Source organism: Trachypithecus francoisi, unplaced genomic scaffold (assembly GCF_009764315.1).
Source record: "Trachypithecus francoisi isolate TF-2019V2 unplaced genomic scaffold, Tfra_2.0 Lachesis_group15, whole genome shotgun sequence".
Lineage (NCBI taxonomy): Eukaryota > Metazoa > Chordata > Mammalia > Primates > Cercopithecidae > Trachypithecus > Trachypithecus francoisi.
Window position 1 is genome coordinate 60681026 of NW_022681460.1, and position 26327 is coordinate 60707352.

Below are 26327 nucleotides of genomic sequence, written 5' to 3' on the forward strand. Positions count from 1 at the left end.
CAAATGTGTGACGATTGATTGCAAAATCAATTTAAGGGATATCAAGCTGGAAATATGAAACTATACTTGCATAGTTTCAGTAGATTGTATTTTATGTGTACATCTTTTTTTAATTATATGCTCATCTTTCCCTGAATCTTAATCTCATGTTCTTTTCCTTTTTCTATCTCACGTTTTTCTTTTTAAATGTCTTTATCAGTTTATTAAAGTATTTTACCAAGCAATGTTTTCACATAGGGCACGTAAGGAATAAACAAACATGTCTAAAATATGTTTATTTTGCACTCACAATAGTTGTGTGTTTGGTTGGATATAGAACTTTATGTACAAATTTATTTTCACTAAGAACTTCAAAGGTATTGTCCCCATGTCCTTCAGCAGCTCATCTTGCATGAGAAATCTAATGCTGTTCTTGTTTCTTTAGAGATAGAACATTTTTGTTCTGTCTGTAAACTTAGAATTCTCTGTATACTTTGAAATTCTGAAATTTCACAAGATATATTCAAACTTACATCGTATTGTATTGTATTGTATTGTTTGTATTTTTCGAGACGGAGTTTTGCTCTGTCGCCCAGGCTGGAGTGCGGTGGCGCAATGTCAGCTCACTGCAAGCTCCACCTCCCGGGTTCACACCATTCTCCTGCCTCAGCCTCCTGAGTAGCTGGGATTACAGGTGCCCACCACCGTGCCTGGCTAACTTTTGTATTTTTAGTAGAGACAGGGTTTCACTGAATTAGCCAAGATGGTCTCCATCTCCTGACCTCGTGATCCACCCGCCTCGGCCTTCCAAAGTGCTGGGATTACAGGTGTGAGCTCCCGCGCCCGGCCTTTTGTTTTTGTTTGTTTTTTGTTTTTTGTTTTTGAGATGGAGTTTTGCTCTTGTGCCCCAGGCTGGAGTGCAATGCATGATCTTGGCTTATTGCAACCTCCGCCTCCCAGGTTCAAGTGAGTCTCCTGCCTCAGCCTCCTGAGTAGCTGGGATTACAGGCATGCACCAGCATACCTGGCTAATTTTTTTTTTTTTTTGTATTTTTAGTAGAGACGGGATTTCACCATGTTGACCAGGCTGGTTCTGAAATCCTGACCTCAGGTGATCCACCCGCCTCAGCCTCCCAAAGTGCTGGGATTGCAGGAATGAGGTACTGTGCCCCGCCCTCAAATGTGCATCCTTGAAAATTTGTGGGATTGACTATTTTGTAGCATAGAAGATTTTTTCCACTCTCTCCCTGGGTTCTGCTTCCTGCTGTTGTGGCTTCATTTTCAATCTCTTTTCTCCACTATTTCACAAAGGTGACCACTGCTAACTCCAGGTTTGCAGGGCATTCATGGCTGACACCCCAGAAAAAAGGGACAAATCTCTTTTCCAATATTTCAGACAGGATTTCCTGATTATCTTGACTTGATGCACATACTCCTTTCTGGATTGGTCATTGTGACAAAGAGGAGTAAGTACTTTGATCCATCTACTTCTTACCACTTCTATTGCTACCACTCTGATCCAGCAAAAGAGATGACACTGTAATCTCTTCCCTGGATCATTCCAGTAGCCTCTTAATTGATTTCTCTGTTTATGTCTTTTCTCTCTTTCAGTCTGTTCTCAGTGCTGGACCCAGAGCTGTTAATGTGTTTGTCAGATCAGAACCCTACAAAGCCATTCATTTTATTTATTTATTTATTTAATTTTGAGACAGAGTCTTGCTCTGTCACCCAGGTTGGTGTGCAATGGCACAATCTCAGCTCACCGCCACCTCCGCTTCCCAGATTCAAGCTATTCTCCTGCCTCAGCCTCCTGAGTACAGGATTACAGACAAGTGTCAGCATGCCAGGCTATTTTTTTGTGTTGTTGTTGTTGAGATGGAGTTTCACTCTTGTTGCCCAGGCTGGAGAGCAATGGTGCCATCTCGGCTCATTGCAACCTCCACCTTCTGGGTTCAGGTTATTCTCCTGCCTCAGCCTCCCAAGTAGCTGGGATTACAGGTTGTGTGCCACCACATCTGGCTAATTTTTTGTATTTTTAGTAGAGATGGGGTTTCACCATGTTGGCCAGGCTGGTCTTGAACTCATAACCTCAGGTGATCCACCTGCCTCGGCCTCCCAAAGTGCTGGGATTACAGGCTTGAGCCACCATGCCTGGCCAAGCTTGCCCATTTTGCTTCAAGGAAAACTAAAGTCTTCAACAAGAGTTTATTTATTTATTTAGAGACAAGCTTGCACATTGCTATCCAGGCTAGAGTGCAGTATTGCTCACTGCAACCTCAAACTCCTGGGCTCAAGCGATCCTCCCATCTCAGCCTCCTAAGTAGCTAGGATTACAGGCATGCACCACCACACAAGGCTACTTTTTGAATTTTTTTTTTTTTTTTTTTTAGAGATGGGGTCTTGCTGTGTTACCCAGGCTGGAGTGCAGTGTTGTGATCTCGGCTCACTGCAGCCTCCACCTCCCGGGTTCAGGCAATTCTCCTGTCTCAGCCTCCCAAGTAGCTGGGATTACAGATGTACACCGCCACACCTGGCAATTTTTTTTTTTTCTTTTGTGTTTTAGTAGGCACGGGGTTTCACCATCTTGGCCAGGTTGGTCTTGAACTCCTGACCTCAAGTGATCTGCCCGCCTCGGCCTCCCTAAGTGCTGGGATTGCAGGCGTGAGCCACTGCACCTGGACTTAATTTTTAAATTGTTCTGTTGAGATGGGGATTCTCACTATGTTGCCCAAGCTGGTCTCAAACTCCTGGCCTCAAACAATCATTCCACACTGGCCTCCCAAAGTGTTGGGATTACAGGTATAAGCCATAGCATCTGGCCTGGTTCTCACTTTTCAAAATGACTTTTATTTTGAAATATAACATACATACAGTGGAAAACATGAAAAAAATGGAATAGCTAGATGATTTATCATAAAGTGTAAATTCTTGCAACTGCCACTTGAATCAAGAAATAGAATACCATTGGGATCCCGAATCCCCTCTTATACCCCTTCCAATAAATAATTCCTGACTCCTCCTCAAAGGTTACCACTCCCCTGCCATTTGTGGTCATTGTGGTTGCATTTTGTTATAATTTTATGAGCCGAGTACACTTCCCTAAACACTATGATCTAGTTTTGGCTGCTGTATTATTTTATATAAATGGAATCATATAATTTATATTCTTTTGTGTCTAGCTTCTTTCTCTCAAAGTTATGTCACTGTGGGTAGAAGTAGTCATTTTGATTGCTATGTAGTTCATTGTAATGACTATATCACAATTTATTCATTTTCCCATTGATGGACATTTGTTTTGTTCTTTTTTTTTTTTAAACAATTTTTTAAATGATTTACTTCTTTGTAGAGCTAGAGTTTCACTTTGTTTCCCAGGCTGGTCTTGAACTTCTGGCCTCCAGTGATCTTCCCATGTTGGCCTCTCAAAGCACTGGGATTATAGGCCTGAGCCACCGTGCCCAGGCCTTTTTTTTTTTTTTGTGGTTGTTATTAATGAACTGGATAGAACCATTGTTACACATTTTCAGAATACATTTGCACACATATCTGAGGCATGTACACCTTAGAGTAAAGGTTGTGGGCATAGACTATGCATGTAATTAACCTTAGCAAGTGTTACCAAACACTTTTCCAAAATAATTTTCCACTGGCAATATTTTGAGTTTTCAGTGGTTCTACAATCTTGCCAACGCTTGGCATTGTCAGTCTTTTAAAATTACACTGTTTTGGTGGCTGTTTAATTATGTTTCATTGCTGTTCTGCCTTGCATTTCCCTGATGGTTAATGAGGTTTAGTGTCTCTCCTATATATATTGGCTAATTGATGTTCCTCCTTGGTCAAAGGCCAGTAAACCTTTTCTCATTTTTGTGTTAGGTTTTCTCCCTGTTCCTCATTGATTCATGGGAGTTCTTTATAGATTCTGAATGCATGGCCTCATGCAAGTTATATGTATGGCACATATTTCTTCGCATTCATTTGCTTGTTTTCTCGGTCCCTAAGGTTGTCTTTTGATGAATGGGAATTCTTAATTCTAATATGTTTCAACTTATAGCTTTTCCTTTATGGTTAGAACCAGTGGGGGAAATTACAGTATTTTCAATAGATGATACTGACATAATTGGCTATTAATTTAAAAGATGAAACTTGACCCCTATTTGAAACCATAATAGAAAATCAATTCCAAGTATATTGTAGATCTAATAAGGAAGACAATGCAATAAAATTTGTAGAAGGAAAAGTAGGACAATATCCTTATGACTACAGAATAATGAAGATAACAGCAAAGGAAAAGCACTAGCCAGAGTCATCTTCACAATATTGACTCTTCCAATGAATGAACACAACATCTTTCCATTTATTTATACCTTTTTAAAGTTTCTTTCAAAAATTGATTTCTTCATTGAAGTCTTACACATCTTTTTTTATTAGATTCATTCTAACATATTTGAATTTTTATGATACTGCTATTTTCTTAGAAATTTTACTTTCAAACTGTTGGTGGCTGGTAGAAATGTTACTGATTTTAACATATTGGCTTTGTAGCTAGCAACCTTCTTATGTCCACTTTTTTAAAATGTTGAGACAGGGTCTGGCTCTGACACCCAGGCTGGAAAGTGGTGGCATGATCTCAGCTCACTGCAACCTCCATCCCTCAGGTTCAAGGGATCTCCTCACCCCAGCCCCCAAAATAGCTGGGACCTCAGGTGCACACCACCATGACCAGCTTTTTTTTTTTTTTTTTTTTTTGTATTTTTGGTAGAGACAGGGTTTCTCCATGTTGCCCAGGCTGGTCTCAAACTCCTGAGCTCTAGCGATCCACACACCATAACCTCCCAAAGTGCTGGGATTACAGGCATGAGCCACCACACCTGGCCCACTTTTTAATTGTAATTGTTAATGTGTAGATTCTTTCTGCATGTAAAACTGTATCATCTGAAAATAATGACAATCTTGATTTTTTACCTTTTAATCATAATTTTTTTTACCATTGTTTTCCAGTACTTTTGAGACAATGTTGTTAAGTGATAATGAGAATCTTTGGCTTATTGCTAATATCAAAGGAAAATATTTCAACATGTCACCATCAAATATGTGATGTAGGAATAAGGACCTTCTTACTTATTGAAAACAGTGGAGTAAGGACCTTTTTGTTTTGACCATGACAGGAATTTGGAGAGGGTTTGGCTTGACTTGGCAGTTCATCTTTGACCCATGTGACTTTAGCTGGGGTGACTAGGATTGGAGGATCCCTACTTTCAAGATCACTTTTGCATCCATACATCTGGAGCCTTGGCGTCTCTTGGATTCCCATTCTCTACTTAGCATCCCGTTCTCCTGGGCCTGTCCACAGGGCTTGGCTCTTTGCAGCACAGCAGCATCAGGGAACCTGGACCTGGTGAATGTCAATCTGGCTTCTGCTAGAGCATATGTTCCTCTTTCAGATGTAAAATCCCATGAAGTTGAGCCTGTGAGGTCATAGAAATTGCAATTAAACATATCTGTTAAATTAAAAATCAATTTCCAATCTAAACTTTTTTTTTCTACACAGGAGTTTAAAAATAATAATCCAAACAATTGTCATAGCTGAATTTTAGTACTATGGAATAAAGAAAAAAATAGGTGATTCCTTCTATTTTGCGATGACAGACTTTTACTTTTGAGGTTAAATGAAGGTATTTAGGGCAGGAAGGAGAGAGGAAGGTGCATCTGTGCATGGAAGGTGAGGAGGTGGGCGCAGTACAGAGTGTAGGTGAGGTGCGAGTGAGAAAGTGAGCATGTAAAGACGAGAGTGGGTGGACCACAGGAAGCTGGGCGGACCACAGGAAGCTGGCTGGAAAAAAAAACTCTTTGACTTTACTTAATTGAAAGCAAGAGAAAAGCAACCCAAAGACAAGCGGAAAATCTCACAGGCAAAGTCTATAGAAAGGGATGGAAACAAAAAATAAGCCCACATGTGTTCAGAGAAAGGTGAAGTGACTGGCCAGTTACAGTCTGCTCTGTAATTTTTGTATTACTTCGCAGTACTTTATACAGTAAGATAGTCTAATTATTGTAAACTAGTTCAACCATTATGGAAAACAGTATGGCGATTCCTCAAGGATCTAGAACTAGATGTACCATATGACCCAGCCATCCCACTACTGGGTATATGCCCAAAGGATTATAAATCATGCTGCTATAAAGACACATGCACACGTATGTTTATTGCAGCACTATTCACAATTGCAAAGACTTGGAATCAACCCAAATGTCCATCAGTGACAGACTGGATTAAGAAAATGTGGCACATATACACCATGGAATATTATGCAGCCATAAAAAAGGATGAGTTTGCATCCTTTGTAGGGTCATGGATGCAGCTGGAAACCATCATTCTTAGCAAACTATCACAAGAACAGAAAACCAAACACTGCATGTTCTCACTCATAGGTGGGAACTGAACAATGAGATCACTTGGACTCGGGAAGGGGAACATCACACATCGGGGCCTATCATGGGGAGGGGGGAGGGGGAGAGATTGCATTGGGAGTTATACCTGATATAAATGACGAATTGATGGGTGCTGACGAGTTGATGGGTGCAGCACACCAACATGGCACAAGTATACATATGTAACAAACCTGCACGTTATGCACATGTACCCTGAAACTTAAAGTATAATAAAAAAAAAAAAAACAAATAAAAAAACCAACCAATAAAAGAGCCAATGCTTCCTGGAAAAACAAATTGAAAATTTTCTTTTTGAAAACTTAGATTTCTGAGTTTATGATTCTAGTGATTTTAAAAAATGCGCTATTTAAATCGAAAGAATGTCAAATTAGGGAGTGGGGACGATTTCATCTTTTGTCTTAAGGTAAATATTGTACTTAGATATTTTTCCACTAGGTGTCTCTTTGCATACATGTTATGATTTCAGAGAAAGCGAATCTATTCCTGAAGGCATTCACTTATGTGGATTGTGTCAACAAATATCTCAATTTGGGTTGGTGGGTATTTAAGAATGACTTTAATTTCAGTCCTTCCTAAAAAATAAATAGGTGTCTTTTAGTGACTTCTCTCGTTCTTGCTTTAAATGTTTTGGAGACGCTGACCCAGATTTTTCAGCAGATGCAAAATTGAGGTCCTTGTGCCTGTGTGGTTACCAGCATGATATGGTTTAAGCCTTCAATTTATAGCCTGCCTATGTGGGATTCTGACCAGGATGTGAGCCCTTCATAAGTTCTGAATGAAACCTCACCTAGGATGCACAATTCCCAAACGAGCTGTGTGCAGCTGGTCAGTGTCTCTTGCTGAGAGCTGCATTGCCTGCTGATCAGACCCTTCCAGACCACACAGTGGCAGCTGAACTGTGATCCCACGAGTAGCCCTTTGGGCAGCCACATGATCACTGCTAGTCACCTTAGTTCCCTTGAATTGTCTAAATTTGGTAAATAGCTTACTCATTCTAACTTGTCCTAAAGTTGAGGCAGGGCCAAGGTAAGTAAACAGATATTTATTAGGTGCCCACTGCATGTCTTGCCTTCAATGTCTGTAAGAATTATTAGATTCATTCATTGTCTAAGAATGTAATGAGATCTACTGTTTGGGGGGGGAAGAAAAGGGCCTGCTTCTAAGGAGAATTTGAAAAGGCAAAGATTACTCTGAGACGGCACTGCTGATGACCACAGGGTCCCGGACCTGGGCTTTGAAAATCTGAATTTAAATTTGGCTTTAACTTGCTAGTTGTGTAAACCAGTTAGTCTACCCACTCTGTATATTAGTTTCTTCATGTGTAAAAGTGTAAGTTACTTTACAGCGTTGCTGTGAAGGCTGAAAACAGTTTGCAATAGTTCTGCCAAGTATCATTATAAGAGCCTCCAAGAAAAGTCACCCTATTCTGGGTAAAGCAGCCCTTACCATGATTATATACAGTAGTTTAACTCCTTATGGTCTCTCTTGTCTGGTAACCCTTGGGCATGACCTTTGCAAAATTACAAGGCCCCTAAAAATGATCTTTTCTTTTCTTTCCTCCCTCCTTCTTTTCCTTCCTTCCTCCCTCCCTCCTTCCCTCCCTCCCTCTTTCCCTCCCTCCCTTTTCTTTTTTTTCTTTCTTTCTTTCTCTCTCCCTCTCTCTCTCTCTTTCTCTCTTTCTTTCTTTCTTCCTTCCTTCTTTCTTTCCTTCCTTCCTTCTTCCTTCTTTCTTTCCTTTCTTTTCTTTCTTTCTTCCTTCCTTCCTTCTTCCTTCCTTCTTTTCTTTCTTTCTTTCCTTCCTTCCTTCTTTTCTTTCTTTCTTTCTTTCTTTCTTTCCTTCCTTCCTTCCTTCCTTCCTTCTTCCTTCTTTCTTCTTCTTTCTTTCTTTCTTTCTTTCTTTCTTTCTTTCCTTCCTTCCTTCCTTCCTTCTTTCTTTCTTTCTTTCTTTCTTTCTTTCCTTCCTTCCTCCTTCCTTCTTCCTTCCTTCCTTCCTTCCTTCCTTCCTTCTTCTTTCTTTCTTTCTTCTTTCTTTCTTTCTTCTTTCTTCTTTCTTTCTTTCTTTCTTTCTTTCTTTCTTCTTTCTCTCTCTCTCTCTCCCTCCCTCCCTCCTTCTTTCTCTCTCTCTCTCTTTCTTCTTTCTTTCTTTTCTTTCTTTCTTTCTCTCTCCCTCTCTCTCTCTCTTTCTTTCTTCTTTCCTTTTTTCTCTCTCTCTCTTTCTCTCTTTCTTTCTTTTCTTCTGAGATGGAGTCTCTCTCGGTTGCCCAGGCTGGAGTGCAGTGGCACAATCTTGGCTCACTGCAACCTCCGCCTCCCAGGTTCAAGCGATTCTCCTGCCTCAGCCTCCTGGGTAGCTGGGATTACAGGCACCTGCCACCACACCCAGCTAAATTTTTTGGTATTTTTAGTAGAGACGGGGTTTCACCACGTTGGTCAGGCTGGTTTCGAACTCGTGACCTCAAGTGATCCACCCACCTTCGCCTCCCAAAGTGCCAGGATAACAGGTGTGAGTCACTGCGCCCAACCCCTAAAATGATATTTCTTAAGGAAAGATCTAGCCAGACAGAAGAGGATTTGGCTCCAACTCTAGAGCAATGGGTGCAAACGGTTGACAGCTTTTATAATCATTTTTTTTTCTTGGCTGCCTTCTAGCCAGTGAATGTTCAGTTGCAGAGTTCCCTGCTGTATGGGGTATAGTTGCTCACTTTGGTGTAAAGGGCATTGAATGGAATAATGTTTGGCAAAGCAGAAATAAAGTGACTGGCTGCCTCAGAGCCATGTACACTGTCTGAATTTCACCAAGTAGAAAAATATTTCATCTTCTGCAGACAGAAAATGTAATTATTATTCATGTGGAGAAATGGAGAGATGCAAGTTGCAGAAAGGTAAGGGCCATCACTTGCTATTCCTAACTGGCTCATCCTAGAGCACTGTGTCAGCTCTTGCCTCACAGGCTAGAGTGAAGCAAACTAGGAATTGGGGGTATTATTTGGGGGATGCCCTAGTAGGGACCTGGAAGGAACCAGGCTGTGCTCATGGAACAGACTATGGTAGACTGCAGTAGGCCTCATAATTGATACCTTATCTAAGAGCTACCAGTGTTTCCTGTGTCCTTATTAGGGAGCTGGTGCCCCTTTTCTCCTATGATGTAGCAGCTTGAGGACAGTACAAACTTTTGAGGTGGCTCCTGGAGTTTCAGTCACAATCCCTGAGAATCACACCTCAGCACACAGCTAGCTTGGATCCTAGAGTGACTGGCTCCTAGAGGTTCCTTGGATCTGGAGCTGGCATAGGAGAAGCAGGTGTGATGGTGTGTTTTATCTGCACTGATAAAACTGAACAAGAGCTGCCACTAGGGTGTGTATGTTTGTGTGTCTTTAAGGGGTAGGTTCAAATATGCGTTGTGGTACCCCTGCCTATACAAATAATTGGAATCGTTGAACATCTATCTCTGTTTTGGAGAACCAGTGACAACAACTGCTCTCCAGGCAGGTGTTATGGAACTTAAGACAACCACAGAACAAACCCAACTCTGTAGAAACAAGTGCCAGTGCTTTTCAGGGCCTCTGGTCTACCCCATGGTTTGGTGAAGGGAACCTTGATTGGGTGCAGCCAACACAGTGTGCATGTGGGCCCGGGCTGGGCTCTGGGTGCTCTGAAGAGGATCGGCCAGGGTGTAGCCCACGGCAGGTCTCTGCTTGCCCAGTCTAATGGCCCCTGCAGGTGCAGACCACATTTTAGAAGGTTCAGGTTCAGGAGGCCCACAGAAGGACAAGAGACCCCTGTAGTTCAGCAACTCAGGGGAGCTCTGTACCTCCAAGAGGGGCATGGCCAATAGCCATTGGCATTTGGTAGGCCCTTCCAGGATGTAAAAGAGGCAAATCGTTTGAGAGCTCTTGCAGTTTTCCACCTGTTTGTTATTATGGTAAAATGGTCCAGTGAGAGGACAGATTGACATTATTGGCTGAAAGAAAGTCTTTTATCTCCCTTAGCTTTGTGGATTTTGTGTGTCTGAGCCTTGATTGTCAGGGCTGACAGCTTATGTGGGAATTCATGAAGGGAAAGCAGGGAAGAGGCCTGCCAGTCTCTGCAGATGATGGATTGCAGTATTTTTATGGTGTCAAAAATAAAGTAATTTTAAGCATCATAGTTTTTCTGTTTGAAAAAAGCTGTGGTTCTTAAAACCATCTGTCAATTCATCATCAAAGCAGAGAGAAGGCAGAAAAGAAATGCAATGAAATAAGCGGAAAAGACAACAATAAAAAAGGGAAGATAGGTGAAAGAGAAAGAATGAGAATATTCTATAGCAAGTAGAAAACGGATTGGAATCAGAATGACACTTTGAGCTTAAGTTAAAAAGAAAAATGCAGCCGAGTGCGGTGGCTCATGCCTGTAATCCCAGCACTTTGGGAGGCTGAGGCGGTCAGATCACGAGGTCAGGAAATCGAGACCATCCTGGCTAACACGGTGAAACCCCGTCTGTACTAAAAATACAAAAAATTCACAGGGCGTGGTGGTGGGCACCTGTAGTCCCAGCCACTGGGGAGGCTGAGGCAGGAGAATGGCGTGAACCGGGGAGGTGGAGCTTGCAGTGAGCCAAGATCGCGCCATTACATTCCAGCCTGGGCGACAGAGCGAGACTCCATGTAAGAAAGAAAAGAAAGAGAGAAAGAGAGAAAGAGAGAAAGAGAGAGAGGGAGAGAGAGAAGAAAGGAGGGAGGGAGGGAAGGAAGGAAGGAAGGAAGGAAGGAAGGAAGGGAGAGAGAAAGAAAGTTAAAATAATTTGAATGAAGCTATTTTCTCCCTCATAAAGTTCCTGAACAAAGTCACAACCCCAAACCGCCCCTGCCCCATATGTCACTGTACACAGGCCAGTAGGGAAGTCATCTTGCATTTGCTTTCTTCTCTCCTGCTTTGCCTTGACAAGTGAAGTCTCCTACTAATTGGCAAAATGAATGGATTATCTCATGTCCTTTGCTTTTATATGAGAGCAAAGATGAATGTCCTCTTCTGTTTTCCATGGCATTGCTGTGATGGACTATCATTTAACAGAACATGCTCGCTTACAAACAGTGCTTGTCTCCAGTAGAGTGTGGACGTTTGCTGCCACATGGATTACCTGCTTGTCGATGGTCAAGACTTCTGTCACGACAATAACAAGCATTTTTTGTTTCCTCTTAGCTCTGGCTTCTGGATTAAGAATAATGCACATTGTTTGCCTGTGTTTGTGAACTTCGTATAAATGCATTTGCTGCTGTGATGTCTTGCAAATGCTAGCATTATAATTTTAAAGGATAAATTAATCTGTGGGTTTTAAAAATTTTAGTTCAGACCTGTTTTGTTTTCACTTAAGGCTCCGTGAGAAAGAGAATCGACCTAGCTCCTGTGTTATTTCAACTGGAAAATCGTCTCTAAATCACAATAAATTATCTTCTTTTTAAAAACATGGAAAACATTAGGCATGGTACTTATTTTGCTGCATGATTCCAAAGATGATAATGTATAGATGATAACAGTCTAGGGAATAACCAAGACAGTTACTTTTGCATCAGTTGAATCAATAAATTCCCTTAGTGGAATTTTTTTCTTGATTCCTAAGAAAATACTAATTATGCTAGCCTTCTTTATAAATCGTTTATTTGTTGCAGATTGATATTTTTGGTTTATTTTCTGGGTTTAAAATAACATAGAATGAGAGTCCATATTTCTATCTTAAATAACTTACTAAACAATTTCTAAAATTGCTAGAACACACTTGGTTTAAGAACCATGCAATTTGTGATTAAAACAAAATGGAATGATTCTTTATTAATATATGTGAAGGAAAATCTCTTCTTTGCAATTGACTTTATTACTCATTTGCTAACAAAACATACTTTCCAGTTTTCAGTTGCAGAGTTTATCAGGAATGCGTTGTATTTCATTTAGCCAACTTAAACAATTAATGATTTCATTGGTTTGGCTATGTTTCATGTTGTAGTATGTTGAAAAATTGTTCTTTAAAGAAGATAACTGTTTTAAATATGATTGAGATAACCATTCCCTTAAACTCTGAAACAAAGCACCAGAAATGGCATTGGTGAGTTGGCTAGGGAGTTTAACCAACCTTGAAGTGTGAAAGCTATTTTATTTGATGAAACCTGTTATCACACTTGTTCAATCCCTTTAGTTGTATACTGATTCCATCAGGAAGAATAGTTTTGTATAATGAAGCTATTTCTAGGTAATGGCTCCCATTCTAGGTAATTGCTACCACTTACTAAGCATGCACTGTGCCCTGTGTGCTTCCCATATGATATCTCGTTTAATTCTCACAAACACCTTATGAGTTGGTTATTATTACTCAAAGAGGAGGCATTTATTAGTCAGAGCATTAAGCAATTTCCATAAGTTTTCACATTTAACAAGTGGCAGAGCTGGGATTTGAACTTAAAGCTGCTTGACTCTAATCTACATACTTTAGTGCAGTAGTTTTCTTTTAGAGACAGAGTCTCACTCTGTTGTTCAGGATGGAGTGCGATAGCATAATCAAAGCTCATTGCAGACTTGAACTCCTGGGCTCAAGCAATCCTCCCACCTTAGCCTCCTGAGTAGCTGGGACTACAGGTACACGTCACCATAGCCTGCTAATTTTTTAACTTTTTTGTAAAAATGAGGGTTTTGCTATGTTGCCCAGTCTTGTCTCATACTTCTGGTCTTAAGTTATCCTTCCATCTTGGTCTTCCAAACTGCTGGGATTACAGATGTAAGCCACTGAACCCGGCCTAGTTTTAAGCATATATTTCTGGTTGTGCACCCATAAAAGAACTTGGGAGCCTCATGTAGCCCCTTATACTTCAAATTGTCACCTAAAGGTTTTGTCATACATGTAGTTGAAAAGATGTGTTTTCTGGCATATTGTAAATATTGATGATTAAAAAGGTTACACTTCTGTATAAAAGTAACCTATGCAATATAGATATCATAAGGAGTTGGTATGTCCCATAATTTTTTTTAAAGTAATCCTTAGTACTTTTAAATTTTACATTGTTTTCTTTTCTCCTGAAACTCATATTTTCATTCCACTATCATGGATTTTTATCCTATTATGTGATTTTTTTTTTTTTTCTTTAAGAGACAGGATCCCACTCGGTTACCCAGGCTGGAGTGCAGTGGCATGATCATAGCAACCTTGACCTCCTGGGTGGGAGGGATACTCCTGCCTCAATCTCCCAACTACATATGCCTGCCACCATATCTGGCTGATTTTTCTTGTTTTTTTTTTTTTTTTTTTTTTTTTTTTTTGTAGAGATATGGTCTTGCTGTGTTGCCCAGACTGCTCTTGAACTCCTGACCTCAAGTGATCCTCCTACCTCAGCATTCCAAAGTGCTGGGATTACAAGTGTGAGCCATTGTGCCAAGTCCTATTATATAATTTTATGCCTGAAAATATTTTATTGATAATTCTATCATACATTTAAGCTAAAAGAATAGTTTTTTTTAGTGTGTGTGGTGGGGGAACAAGGTCTGGCCCTGTCACCTATGCTGGAGTTGCAATGACTCACTGCAACCTCAGCCTCCTGGGCTCAAGCCATCCTCCCACCTGAGCCTCCCTGGTAGCTGGGACCACAAGTGTGCACCACCACACCTGGCTAATTTTTGCATTTTTTGCAGAGATGGAGTTTCACCATGTTGGCCAGGCTGGTCTTGAACTCGTGATCTCAAGCTATCTGCCCACCTTGGCCTCCCAAAGTGCTGGGATTAGAGTCATGAGCCACCGTACCTGGCCAAGAATACATATTTAAATTGAAATTAATTTAAAACTTTTTTGGTGACATAATTATTTAAGCCAAAAAATTTTATTCAGAGTTATTGTTACAATTATTATTGGTACATAATTTAACAAACGTTAATATGATATGCTACCCATTTTGACTGATAATGATTGAATAAAACAGATGAATATTTTTATTGAATATGCAGTACTTAATGAGACAGATGAGACATTCCCCCCAATTATGTAACAGACACATGAATAAGCATTATTTATTACTACAATGAGAGAGTTGAGAACTAATTTTAATCCTATTATTGGTTTTTATGTATGTAAGCACTTAGAAATATTTTTCACATAAGTAAATATGTAGGAATCGAGCACTTTTTGAACTCCTTCCAAGGATATGCCAAATATCACATGGTGATTTATCAGAACAATTACTTTCATAATTCATAGACAATTCAAATAGGTTTTTCCTTAATTTTGTTGAAAGCAAAGAACTGGAAACCTCTTGATATACAAAAGTGTTTTGTTACCCTGTCATTAGGTTCTTATCTATTTTTAAATTTGTGGTAATTCAGAAATTCATTATAAAGACATATCAAATTGTCATTATTTCTTCCTTCAATTCTTATTTATAGGCGCTTTGCTTAAACTGATATTCTTAGAAAGGATTGTGAATACTGAAAAAATATTACTTTCAAAACATCTTTGCCAGGATTATTTTTTTCACAATCTGCTTTTATTGTGTGCTTTATATACATATTTTCATCAAAACCTTGGAGCTACCCATTTAGCTTATCAACATATGGACACCATGTGTCCTGGTTAATAGCTGAACCAGTTCTCATTGTCCAAATAATCAAAAGTATGTACATGAGTCTCCATAGCCCTCATTTCTTTTCCTAATTCTTCTTGGTTATGGCCATGGGCTTTGTCTGGAAGAGGAGAACCAAGAGTTGAACTTAGCTTATTTTGGCAGTTCTTCTGCCCAAAATTAGTTTTGAATCATTTTAGTGGAATTTAGATTTCATATGTTTCAACTACTTCAAGAAACAAAGTACTGGTCAGGCATGGTTGCTCACTCATGTAATCGCAATGCTTTAGGATGCCAAGGCAAGAGGATTGTTTAAAACCAGGAGTTTGAGACCAGCCTGGGCGACAAAGAAATACCGTCTCTATTTTTTTTTTTAATTTAAAATTAAAAATAAAATAAAATAAAGACACAAAAAAAGAAACAAAGTACTGAAACTTCAAGATTATGAATGAAACGCTCATACACAGACTCCACAAAGGGACATCCAGCCCTAGCTGTCTCCCATTCCACCTCCACCACCCATGCCAGTGGCTGCGTATTATTTCTGACCTTTTGCTCTTTGACCAAAGGAAGCATGACATCAACACCATCTCATTTCCATATCCTGCAGATTGGGGAGGAGCCTTCTAACGGGCTATTCATGATGCCAATATTTTACAAAACAAAAATTTGGAATTCATACATTTCCTTTATGGAAACTCATCTATAGTGAGTGGTTTTATTGCTTGTATATTTAATTCATTTATTCAACAAATATATATTGAACTACATATACAGAGCATGACATATACAGTCGCCTGTATACAGAGACTGGGGACACAGCAGCAAATAAGTGAACAAGGCTAGACACAGTGGCTGCCTTCAGGTAGGATATATTATAATGGAGAGTCAGATGTTAAAGAACCAATTGCAAAATTAATCATTCACTACAATGATGAAAACTTCTATGAATAAAAAATAAGGTAATGTGAGAGGCTATAGAAGGTGATCGCTCTCTCCTAAGGATCAGGGAAGGTTTTCTTGATGGAGTGACCTTCTGTCAGAGAGTTGAAAAATTAGATGGTATCAGCCATCCTAGGTGGGGACTGTTGAGAAAAAGCATGCACCAAGCCTCTGAAATGGAAATAAATGTGTTTGAGGGCTTAAAAAAAAAAAAAAAAAAGACAGTAAGGGAGATGGAGAGAAACAGACATGGAAACAACCCAAGGAAGGGATGAAGATGAGGTAGTTGTCAGATGGTGCAAAGCCTCACTTGTAGGAGGTTTTCACAATTTTGATCTTTATTTAACGACAAATAACCATTGTAGGGATTTAAGGAAAGAGGTAAATAGTCAGATGTGCACTGAAAAAAAAAAATCACTGGGCCAGAGAGAAGGCTGGGACATCAGCTAGGATGTTCTTGCAGTGGTCCAAGAGGGAGGTGCTGATGGCTTGGACTAGGATGATGGCAATAGGTGTGAACAGAGAGGACTTAAGGGATAGTTAGGAATTAAGCAGGTAAAATGCATACAAAAGAAAGATTCTGAGTTGAGATGGAGCTCCCTGGGTGCTGCTGCAGCCACCCAAACCACAGTGGGGCAGGCAGAACCCCTGCCCTCCTGAGCAGGGCTGCAGCCACCCAAGCTGTACCTACAGATCTGAGTCTCTCTGTGCTCTTGGGGGGCCAGGAGCAGGCAGGAGCCCTGCCCTCCCGGGTGCAGCGACAGCCACCCAAACTGTAGCTGCAAACCCAGGCCTCCCACTCCAAAGAGTAGATAGGACCTACCCACCCCCAGACTCAGGCATCACTGCACTCTTTGGGGCCTGAGAAGGCCCCTGCTGTCCTTGCAGGCTCAGGGGTGCCTGCTCTTGCTGCCTGGCTTCTCCCTGCTGTCAGTGCCTGCTCTGATGGGAGCAAAGTCCCCACAAGCCCAGGCAGCATGGACAGCAGCAGGAGGCAGACAGATTCCAGGGCGGAAGGGGGCAGGTCCCTGGTGAGGCCCACCTTCAGGCTGGGGAGGGCCTGAAGACTGGGGGCCGGGCTGCCAGTCTCACCAACTGGAGTGGGAACTTGTGGTGCCTTTTCTGGGCCCTCCCGTGGCCACCCATGGACCAATCTGTGTGTATTTCCTCACCTCTGAGGCCGTAAAAGCCCCAAGATGAGACAGAACTGAGCAGACATCCCAACAACCAGTTGCAGGGAGGAGCTACCCTCTGCTGAGAGCTTCAGGACCTGCAGAGACATTGGGACTACCAGCTACAGAGAGGAGTGACCCACTCCAGGGCCTCCTCTCTGCTGAAAGCTGAACACTCCATGGGACGACCTGCCTGTGGAGAGGAACTACCCACTATGGGTCTTCTCTGAGCTGTTCTAACACTCAATAAAGCTCCTCTTCATCTTGCTCCCTTCTACTTGTCTGTGTACCTCATTATTCCTGGATGCAGGACAAGAACTTGGGCAAAGGTGCCACTGGCCACAGAAGTTTCTGGCCAGAAGAGCAACAACCCAAAGATCCTGTAACATTTTGATATCCCAACTTGTGAGAGTATTCTTTTCTTTTCTTTTTTTTTTTGAGACGGAGTCTCACTCTGTCGCCCAGGCTGGAGTGCAGTGGCCGAATCTCAGCTCACTGCAATCTCTGCCTCCCGGGTTTACGCCATTCTCCTGCCTCAGCCTCCCGAGTAGCTGGGACCACAGACGCCCGCCACCTCGCCCGGCTAGTTTTTTGTATTTTTTATTAGAGATAGGGTTTCAACGTGTTGTCCAGGATGGTCTCGATCTCCTGACCTCGTGATCCGCCCCTCTTGGCCTCCCAAAGTGCTGGGATTACAGGCTTGAGCCACCGCGCCCGGCCGAGAGTATTCTTTTCAGCACACCTCCACCTCCAGCCAAATTGGCTTCCATCACTTAATTTTTTCCAATCTTGAAGATTAAAAATTGAATCATGGTATTTTATTTTGCATTTATTTTATTACTAATGAGATGAAGCATTAGTTATTTGTATTTTTTTTTCAGTTTTCCTTTATTTGTTCTTCTATTAGTTTGCTTATTATCTTCTTTGTGACATGTAAGAACTCTATTTTATGGTTCTTATGTATTATTAAATGTATATTTCGGATATTTTTATCAGCTTGTGACTTGATTTTTTAAATTTAGGTTTTAGTGTTTTTTTAAGAAATAAGTTAAAATTAAGTAATTAAATTTATCAGTCTTTTTATTGTGGTTTCTCTCTTTCACATTTTACCACTAAATGTCTTATTAATATCTACGCAATATAAACATAGCATTTTTGATGTGAAAAAGGAGTTTCCATTACTCAGAATTTGGGAACCTCCACTGGTGTAAGAAACAAACAGGTCATGAATGTGTACTTGTCGTGTCACTGGGAAGAAGTTGAAAAGCTGTCTGCTCTGGGGAGAGTTTCAGTGGCTTGTGGATCTTTAACACGTTTCTTGCTTGTCAAAGTTGAAAACATGAAGATTTCGTTTGCTTTTCTTGAAACCACAGAGTGTCTTGTTTTTCAGGCAACCCACTACACAGTGCAGACATCAAAAGGAGCCCATCTTGGTATTAAAGTTTGGGACTTCAGAGGCAGGGGAGTTAGCTGTGTTTTCAAAGTTGGATAATAGTGATGGGCCACATTTTCACATCTTAGTTGCATTGTTTGTCACGAAGAGGAAAAGATTTCCGCTTCTCAAAATGTGTGTATGTGTGTGTGTGTATATATATATTAGAGAGAGCAAGCAATATTAAGTGTTTAAATCATGTACATGTCTTGTTGAATACTTGAAAAGAATATTGACAAATGTATAAATGAAATTCTGGCTTATCTTATGAACTCAACTTTAAACAGTTGACTTATTGAGTTCTGAAATAAAAAGCTATTTATTTATGTATTCATTAAATTTTTTTTTTAAGAGACAGGATCTTGTTCTGTCACTTAGGCTGGAGTGCAGTGCAGCCATTATAGCTCACTGTAACCTTGAACCTCTGGGTTCAAACAATCCTCCCACATCAGCCTCCTGAGCAGCTGGGACTACAGGTGTGTGCCGCTATAACTGGCTATGTTTTTTTTTTCTTTTAGGGACAGGGTCACCGTATGTTGTTCAGGCTGGTCTTGAACTACTGACCTCAAGCAATCATCCTGCCTTGGCCTCCCAAAGCTCTGGGACTAGAAGCATGAGTCACCATGCCTGGCCGAAAGGCTATTTAATGAATTACTTTTATTGTAAAATTGATTAATCACAATAGAATTATTTTCTCTCCCCACTCAAAGAGATATGTTTTTATGAACACTTTAATCTCACATTTAACTGAAAGTATTTTTTCTCTTCTAGCTTTTGTTTCTACTAAGATGACATCATACATGACTATTGATGACAGTGCTCTTGTAAGTATCCTTTGGAATACCCCGGGCTTTCGATGTTGTCAGTTTGATGAATGAGTAAAATAATAGATTGATTTCAAGTTTGGCCAGCAATTTATTGTCTTCAATTTCATTAGCCACAGTAGAACCAAAGACCCTGTTGCTAGGTTTAAAGGGTCTTATGGTCACCAAGCATTTAAGACCTCTAGATTTTTACTTTTAAAGTTTAAGCTGCATACCATGGTTTTAATATGCTGTACATAAATTATATTTTAAGAAGATGCTAGCTATGGTACTGGTGGAACCTCTCATGCAAACTCTATAGGAAAAATTCTATTAATAATTTCACTGAAATTGGGCTGGGCACGGTGGCTCATGCCTGTAATCTCAGCACTTTGGGAGGCCGAGGCTGGCAGATCACAAGGTCAGGAGTCTGAGACCGGCCTGGCCAACATGGTGAAACCCCGCCTCTACTAAAAATACAAAAATTAACTGGGTGTGGTGGCATGCGCCTGTAATCCCAGCTACTGAGGAGGCTGAGGCAGGAGAATCACTTGAACCTGGGAAGTGGAGGTTGCAATGAGCCGAGATTGCGCCACTGCACTCCAGCCTGAGCGACAGAGTAAGACTCTCCCTCAAAAAAATAAAAATAATTTCACTGAAATCATGGGTATCTTTTAAAACAATTTTATAGTCATATATTTGCCTAAGATAAGTCAGGGAATTGAGCAAGTATATAATTCTATTAGACAAGGAAACTTACGCAGGGAAAAATTAGGAAGTTGATGTCAGTAACATGGCATTTCTAATAGAAGGGACTGTGGGGAGTGGTGTGGGATTGTATGGTGTGCTTCTTTTGGCAAATCTAATGACCTCATGATGGATGTATAGGACAGAGTTTTAGGAGCAGAGCTAAAAGCATAATCAGAAGTGGCATGTTGGGAGGATAAAGTATAGACTTTCTGCCAGATCTGGAATGTGGACTGTGGTTTCTTGATGCAAATTAGAAAATGGATGTCAGGGAGTTTGTGGTAACAGGGATGAAGAAACTGAGTTAACCAGACGGCTCCTAAAAGGGACACCTTAGTAAAATGCAGGGCGGCTGATACATCCTTTGCTTGACTTGCTAGCAATGTCATATCCCAGAAACTGAAAAAGCAATGAAAACACTTTAATTCTGGTGGTAATTCTAATTAAGGAGAAAACTTGTTAGATATGAAAAAAATGCAGGAAACTTTGAAATACCAGACTGCAGAAATTAAAAATGAAAACACAAATTATAAGAAGTTATGTATTGGCCGGGTGCGGTAGTTCATGCCTGAAATCCCAGCACTTTGGGAGGCTGAGGTGGGTGGATCACTTGAGGTCAGGAGTTTGAGACCAGCTTGGCCAACATGGTGAAACCCCGTCCCTACTAAAAATACAAAAATTAGCTGAGCATGGTGGTGCACATCTGCAGTCCCAGCTACCTGGGAGGCTGAGGTGAAAGGATCGCTTGAATCTGGGAGGCAGAGGCTGCAGTGAGCTGAGATCCGCCACTGCACTCCAGCCTTGGAAACAAGGGATGACTCCATCTCAATTAAAAACATAAAATAACATAATGCTGCTGGGCCTTTACCTCACACCAGATATAAAAATTAACTCAACAGGGAGGATGGCCTCACCCGCACACAGGCAGGCCTGAATCATGAATGGGGAGTGGCCAATAAGGGATAAGGTGTTTCTTTAAAAAAAAGAAGTTGGCTGGGCATGGTGGCTCACGCCTGTAATCCCAGCACTTTGGGAGGCCAAGGCGGGTGGGTCACAAGGTCAGGAGATCAAGACCATCATGGCTAACATGATGAAACCTATCTCTACTAAAAATACAAAAAATTAGCCGGGTGTGGTGGCGGGCGCCTGTAGTCCCAGCTACTCGGGAGGCTGAGGCAGAAGAATGGCATGAACCCGGGAGGCAGAGCTTGCAGTGAGCTGAGATGGTGCCACCGCACTCCAGCCTGGGTGACAGAGCGAGACTCTGTCTCAGAAAATAAATAAATAAATAAAAAGGAAGTCATGCATTGTAGGATATTTGCCATCTAAAGCATGGAGAAAAGGAAGGTGTGATCCAATGGGCATGGATGGATGGGTGTTTTTTGATAATAGAAATGTGAATAATTATAAGGAACATAAATAAGAGGAACAAATAAGAGAATCAATGTGGCTGCAGTAGGAGGCTTTGGCTAGGAGTTGATATAAAAACTTGTTTACAGGATGCTGAAAGGGAGTCCTGTGGTCAAGATTTAATGCAAATGGACATCGCAGATCTATAAAAATAAAGTAAGGAAGTTGAAGTTCAGAGTAACAAAAATGAAAATTTTTAAATAGGAAAAAATCCATTTTAAGATTATAAGCCGGGCATGGTGGCTCATGCCTGTAACCCCAGCACTTTGGGAGGCTGAGGCAGGTGGATCACAAGGTCAGGATCTGGAGACCATCTTGACCAACATGGTGAAACACTGTCTCTACTAAAATACAAAAATTAACTGGGCATGGTGGCCCATACCTGTGGGGAATTGCTTGAACCTGAGAGCTGGAGGTTGCAGTGAGCTGAGATCACACCACTGCACTCCAGCCTGGTGACAGAGCAAGACTCTCACAAAAAAAAAAAAAAAAAAAATTATAAGCATGTGTGTATGTACTATTTGGAACAAAGACATAAAAAAGAAAGGATTAGGATTCTTGTACCCTTGGGAAAGGTAATGCAATGTTTAATTCTTACATTGCTCCACCTTTTCCACTGAAAGGATGTAATCTTCCAACTGGAGGAAGTTCATCTTATGTGTTTAAGAAGAACTGGAAATCAAGGTAGTAAGAGAACATTTAAATGCTTTAAAAAATTTGTTCGTTCGTTGGAACATTCACTTAATATTACTTACCCTTACCTATCCTGATTCTATCATGCATCAGGCACTGTGCCAGGAAGAGTAGGAACTGGAGATTTAATTGGCTTTGGACAAGTTAAAGTCTCTACATCAAGTATAACCCTGGGTACTGGAATAAGATCACAGTTGTGATTACCAAAGGACTAACATATCATCATGTAATTTCCAACCTAGAGCCATTACCACTATAACAGGTAACCTGTTTCCCTTGGTCTTGTGTACAAATGAATTCTATTCTTATTAGTGAGAACTCTGGCTATTTACGGATCTTTCTCATTTCATGAGCCATCTCCACTCCTAGAGTCAATCAGCCAGCTCTCCTCATGTGTCTATTTTTCCGTTATTTTTATCTCACAGCCGTCAGTGTCTGGGTGGCACTGCTGAACATTTCTTTTAAGCATTTCTTCCAGCAGCTTTTCAGTGGTTACCCTACTTTATCTTTCCGTTCAGAAAATTAGTTCAATTTTCTGCTGTCATTTCTTCTCTAAATAAAATGTGGCACAGGAGACCTATTTTTATGCTAGGTAGTTTCAGTAGGTTTGACACCTTTGACCTAATCACATCTTGAATTGCACTTCATTTCCACTGAACTAACACTTATTGAGTTATATGAGTTGAGCAAACTGCTTGGTGCTGGGGTATAAAGATGAGGAGCATACCATCTTGTTGGGGGTAGGGGGAAGGAATATGCCTTCAAGGTCCTTTTGTTGATCCTAGCCTGCTAGTTTTCACTGAGGCTGGTACGGTACCTGGTACTAAGAAAACTGCTCAGAATTCACAACTAAATTTGAAGTGCTATTTGAAATTGTATCATGTGTATGCCAAATAGCATTGTCCTGTTTTGCTAAGCTGAGTTGTTACCTGATAGTATTCTTTTCTCTCTTCTAAATGAAACAATGGGATTTTCAAAGCTAAAGTTTCATGCAGATCCAAAAGTATCAATCCACCAATTTCTATCAGTTCAATTTCTTAAATATTTCTCCATCTTCACAGCCACAGCTGTTGCCCTCTTCCCCTGGGCTTTTGCCTCTGGCCCTGTGTCCCTCCAATCCACTAGCCACACGACAACCAGAGTGAATTTTTCTTAAATGGCAGTCTGATTATGCCACTTGCCTGCTTTCATTGGTACAATGTCCCATTGTCCTTTGGATAAACTTCATACTTTAAGGCCGAGAGAAGTGGCTTATGCCTGTAATCTCAGCACTTTGGGAGGCTGAGGTGGGAAGATCACTGAAGCCAGGAGTTCGAGACCAGCCCTGGGCAACATAGGGAGACCCCATCTTTACAAAAAAAAAATAGCCAAGTGTATTGCCTCATGTCTGTAGTCCCAGTTACTTGGGAGGCTGAGGTGGGTGGATTATTTGGGCCCAGGAGATAGAGGCTGCAGTGATCCACTGCACTCCAGTCTTGGCTATAGAGCAAGACCCTGTCTCAACACACACACACGCACACACACATGCCTTTAGAATCTGGCTCATTGTGTGTTGGGAATCTTCAATATAGTTACCAGATTTGGTACTACCCTCGAACTTCTCTAAGAACTGGTTTATGTAGTCCTTGATATTGATAAAGTTTCCTTGAATCACACTATAGTGATAACCAACTGTTATGCCCGAAATCATGATTGCTTAGTTTTCTTTTAAGATCAGTTTCTCATTAAAATAAATAAATAAATGAATAAATAATACTGGCACATATGAATCTTCGAGGCTTGATTATAAAGTTCTCCTGTCGGCCAGGCGCGGTGGCTCACACCTGTAATCCCAGCACTTTGGGAGGTCGAGACAGGTGGATCACGAGGTCAGGAGATTGAGACCATCCTGGTGAAACCCCGTCTCTACTAAAAATATAAAAATTAGCCGGTTGTGGTGGCGGGTGCCTGTGATCCCAGCTCCTCAGGAGGCTGAGGCAGGAGAATTGCTTGAACTCAGGAGGTGGAGGTTGCAGTGAGCTGAGATGGCGCCACTGCACTCTAGCCTGGGCGACAGAGCGAGACTCGTCTAAAAAAAAAAAAAAAAGTTCTCTGGTCTTAGATAGATGTTAGCAACAATGTTCAACTAAAGAAGGAAAACAGCCTAGTTTAAGGATCACAGGGCTCACAGGGAATGAGGCAGATAATCTCTTTTACTGCTATACGTAGTTCCTGTACCCAAAGCTCCTAAAAAGTTTTCCCTGAAACAAAAAATTATGTGTATAAATCACAGATATTTCACTCAGTTTTCTTGCTGACAAGGAAATGGTCAATGGATGCGAATGCATGTTTATGTCTGCTACTGTGGTCATTTACTGTTGCCTGGACTCTCACCTGTGGGATGATCTGTCTAACAGCAAACTGGCACTTGCTGTGTTTGCTTCACAAGACAGCTCTGCATTTGTCACTTACAAAGCGTCGGTCTTTATGTGACTATGTGTAGTCAACAGCCCGGACACGATTTCTGCCTACATGAAGCATGCATGTCTCACCCCTCACTCCATCTCCGTGCTCGTCGTGTGAACTTCAGGGAGAAGAAGCGAGGAGTTTATTCTTCATGTTTCTGGTCAATTAAAAAAAGCTGAAACTTTGCAGTTTGCTTTCAGGCTACATCAACATAACCCATGTCGAAATAAGGGGCCAAAGCTGCTCTTCACACGGGTCAAACACAGGAGACTTGAACATATTTCCTGTCACAAGGACTTAGGTGGGAAGGGCATGAGAGCTCTCTGGGGAATAGATTATTGGTAGGGGTGGGAGTGGCTCATTAACTAGAAAACTTCTGTCCTCACATGCCACCCTTGCCCCATGCATTCTATATTTCTTTTTTCTTTTCTTTTCTTTTCTTTTTTTTAGATGGAGTTTGGCTCTTATTGCCCAGGCTGGAGTGCAATGGGGCGATCTCGGTTCACCACAACCTTTGGGGTTCAAGCGATTTTCCTGCCTCAGCCTCCCGAGTAGCTGGGATTACAGGCATGCACCACCACGCCTGGCTAATTTTTTATTTTTAGTAGAGACAGGGTTTCTCTGTGTTGGTCAGGCTGGTCTCAAACTCCTGACCTCAGGTGATCCGCCCACCTTGGCTTCCCAAGGTGCTGGGATTACAGGTGTGAGCCACCGCATCTGGCCCACAGTCTGCCCACCTTGGCTTCCCAAGGTGCTGGGATTACAGGTGTGAGCCACCACATCTGGCCCACAGTCTATATTTCTTTGGTTCCAGATTCTCAGTATTTGGAGGGTTTGTTGAAAGAAGATGAGCGAGAAAGGTATTGTGCATTTTAAGGAAATAGTCTTTTAGTAGAACTAGAGATTTGTTCAGCAAAAGCCCATTTTACCTTCAAGAAAATACCAAGAGTCAACTTTTCCTGTGAATTCAAGCTTAAAGTCAATCAATCCTATGTGGTTTTCTCTATGGATGTGCCTCTTTGGAAGTGAGAAAGGTATTGGAGAAACTTTTGTGTTGCTTAACTATGCTGATATTATTTACTAGCCAAGGTGTTTTGCAACTTTGAGTAATTGAGCAGTAGATGGCTTTGCAGACATCTGTCAAAGTTCCACTATCTGCCATGCACCTAGGAAGTCATCATGCTTACTAAAGGCATCATAGGAAGGAAAAATTGATATAAGACCATAAATCTTTTTGTTAAATTTTTTTTGAGTGCCTACTTTGTGTCAGTCACTGGGCTAGGTACTAGATTTTGAGCACATGGCATGTTCAAGAACATCAATTCTGTCTTGAATTCTTGGCCAGTCATTGATGCATTTTAAGCAGAGTTGTAGTTGTTCAGTGGTGTGTTGAATGGGTTTTGAGGATCTAGACTGTAGACGGGGAGTCCGGGAATGAGATGGTTGGTCACTGTTTAAGAGAAAACTGATACGGATCTGACTAAGGCAGCAATAGTGGAGATAGAGAGGGAAGAGAGATTTGATAAATATTAGGAAGAAACCTGGACAGGGGTGGTGCATGAGCGAATGTGTAGGAGAGGGGAAAGGGCAAACCTGAGATTACTCACAGGTTTGGAGTAATCTCTGGGTTGGATCATTGGGTAGGCAATGTTACCACAGTGTGTGTACCATGGTGTCCCACACAGAT

The 26327-nt window shown here is 41.2% G+C and overlaps 1 protein-coding gene across 8 annotated transcripts in view; it reads left to right on the plus strand.

Moving 5' to 3' along the window:
- IPCEF1 (interaction protein for cytohesin exchange factors 1) overlaps positions 1 to 26327 on the plus strand; it is a 204807-nt gene that overhangs the window by 74827 nt on the left and 103653 nt on the right. For 6 of the 8 annotated variants that reach the window (XM_033234991.1, XM_033234994.1, XM_033234997.1 and 3 more), the window contains one exon: positions 19314 to 19366. In XM_033234991.1, the coding sequence (XP_033090882.1) occupies positions 19331 to 19366 (36 nt within the window). In that variant the 5' untranslated portion in view covers positions 19314 to 19330. Of the gene's footprint in view, positions 1 to 13780; positions 13807 to 19313; positions 19367 to 26327 lie in introns of those variants that run through there. The other 2 variants (XM_033234996.1, XM_033234992.1) reach the window with 2 other exon arrangements.